General features: G+C 42.4%; 1 protein-coding gene across 1 annotated transcript in view; it reads right to left on the bottom strand.

Annotated features, from left to right (window-relative positions):
* LOC307086344 (cAMP-dependent protein kinase inhibitor alpha-like) overlaps positions 1 to 794 on the bottom strand; it is a gene marked incomplete at both ends in the record, with an annotated part of 795 nt that extends 1 nt beyond the window's left edge. The window contains 2 exons of the mRNA XM_079751525.1: positions 1 to 73; positions 632 to 794. The exon at positions 1 to 73 is cut by the window's left edge and continues 1 nt beyond it. Coding sequence (XP_079607651.1) covers positions 1 to 73; positions 632 to 794 — 236 coding nt within the window. The remainder of the gene's footprint in view (positions 74 to 631) is intronic.
* Positions 795 to 2,535: the final 1,741 nt, after the last annotated feature.

The raw sequence follows: 2,535 nt of genomic DNA, 5'->3' as shown, positions 1-2,535 counted from the left end.
TAGCTGTTCCTCTGGGCCATCTCTCTCTGGACTGACGTTGAGGAGCCCTGGCTGTCCTCAGCATCTCCCCCGTCTATAGGGAGGGAAGGGGAGGGAGAGGGCGAGAAGAAGGCAGGGAGGGAGAAGAATTGACAACGACGATTTAAAATGATGTAATCTAGCAGAATAGCAGTTGGGGGAACAAATTAAACATTACATTACAATAATAAATTATTATTTAAATGACAGGAAATAAATGTAATGAAGTCCAACAAACAATCAAACTTCCAAGCTTGTTGAAATAAATAAATAGTAATAGTCAAATATTTAAATGTATTTAGAATCACAAAAGTCATGTTTTGTAAGTTTTGTAAATTTAAACCTATTTAACTTTTCCACAGTAGCTATTTAATAGTTAAACAATATCTTATTTGATACTTATATATAAATTAATAAATAAATAAATAAATAAGATAAACAATAAAACATAGATATATATAGCTATAACCGTAGCTACAACTCTAGCCACTAGAGGCCGCTAACGGTAAAACGTACATAGTGCAGCTTTAAAGCGACCTGACAAGCCAGATAAGATATGCACTTCTGGTGTTAGCCTAGCGTCCCGTGCTCCAGTCTCCTCCCCCCTGCTCACCTCTGCGTGCAGTGTGTATGTGCAGCTGGGACAGGGACAGGCTGAGGGGCAGCTGGCCCCCCTGTGGGTCGCTGGGGCTCTGCAGGATGTCGTGCATGGCGTTCCTCCGGCCTGTGCGCCCCGATGCGATGAAGTCGGCGTACGTAGCCTCGACCTCTGCCATCCCTCAGCCCTCCAGCATCCTCCGGTACTCAGCCAGCGGCTGAATGTGTGATTGGGGGGAGAGGGGGAGGAGGGGGGGGAGAGAGAGCAGGGGAAGGGCAGAGATGGATAGAGAGGGAGGAAGAGGAGTGGGGAGAGTGGAGAGAATGAGAAAGAGAAAAGACAAAGGGAGTGATGGGGGAGAAAGATACAGAGGTAGAGAAATAAAGAGATGGATACATGGAGAGCAAGAGGGATAGGAGACAAAGTGGGAGAAGAATATTTTAACAAAGAGATGGGGACAGACAAAGAGTGAAAGATAGACACAAAATTAGAGAAACGGAGAGAGAGACGACAAAGAGAGAAAGAATATTTGTTAAACAACGAGACAGATAGCGAGGGAACAGAGGCAACAGAGATGAGAGGGAGAGAAAAACAAAAAGAGAGACAAAGACAAAGAGAGGAAGATTTTAGTTGAGCTTATTGGTCGTACAATGACCTTTTCTCAAGTTCAACTATCTTCCTACTCTAACCTCTAATATTTTATAATTTCTCTGCGCTCCTCTGTGACTTTAACCACACTGCATTTTGTTTTATAGCATCAGTACAAGGGGGTTTTGCTGACTGATGGCATTCTGCTGACTAGTCCATTTTGAATGTCCGCTGTAAAGTAAATCTCTTTCTGACCTCTTAATTACCATGCATCCGTTCCTGCCTGTAATACTTAGATCCTGATGCAGGATCTGTGCTGCACTTTATGTGCAGCACCCCCCCAGAGCTTTTAAAACAAAAAGGTCCTCGGGTTTCACCTTGAGTTTATTTAGCTTGCCGGGTCTGGTTCCCTTAACACTATCTGGTATTTATGTTGTCACCACCAAAAAGTTCTCACATGTAGGTTTGCAGACACTTTTAAAATGTGAACCACATATACCAAGCTCACGTCAATAGAGTTCAGCAGAAATTTGAGGTCACTGTTTCAGCACCGAAAAGACCTGTCTGTGCCACACACGCACGCACAAACACACACACACACACACACACACACACACACACACACACACACACACACACACACACACACACACACACGCGCACACGCACACGCACCTGCATATTCTGCCTAAAACATATCACAAGCTCATATTTATAGTTTCGTTATAGTTTGGCACTAGTGGATATTAAAGAGGTGAATATTTGACACTGAAAGACCCTCTCATGTAGGTCTTAAAATCACACAAATTTAACAACATATTCAAATGTTGAATCGTACATTTGAATCATGCAGTAAAGGTTTGTCGTGTCTTATGCTGTACAGGGATATGTGTGGTGTATTTGGCTAGAGAGAGAAGATTTAAAAAACGACTTATACATCTCAGAATACACAAAATACATCACAATATTCCCTCAAAACACAGAGGGTAGAATTAACAGGGTGTAACTAACAGGATGCCCTAACCAGAGATTAGCCGTATGCCAATAATTTACAACCCCGGGCAATTGCCATTACTATGGAGAACTAGTAACAATGGAGAACACTGAAGGTAGGCCTACAAAGGAATGTGCAGGTAGGCCTGCATCAGAAAACACACCTTGCCTTGTTTTCACACACAGACATTATCCCCATTCCCTGTAAAGCTCAACTCAAAAAAACGCATTGTAGACATCTGACATGGTAGTATTTTATTTGTCTGTGTTATCGTTTCCTTTCATTGCTCTTTGTTTTCCAAGAGGATGCATGCAGAATACTATTGATGATAATTGCG

This window comes from Pollachius pollachius, assembly GCF_949987615.1.
Source record: "Pollachius pollachius genome assembly, chromosome: 14".
Lineage (NCBI taxonomy): Eukaryota > Metazoa > Chordata > Actinopteri > Gadiformes > Gadidae > Pollachius > Pollachius pollachius.
The sequence above is the reverse complement of the archived record's forward strand: the minus strand, read 5'-3'. Positions and strand labels throughout refer to the sequence as shown.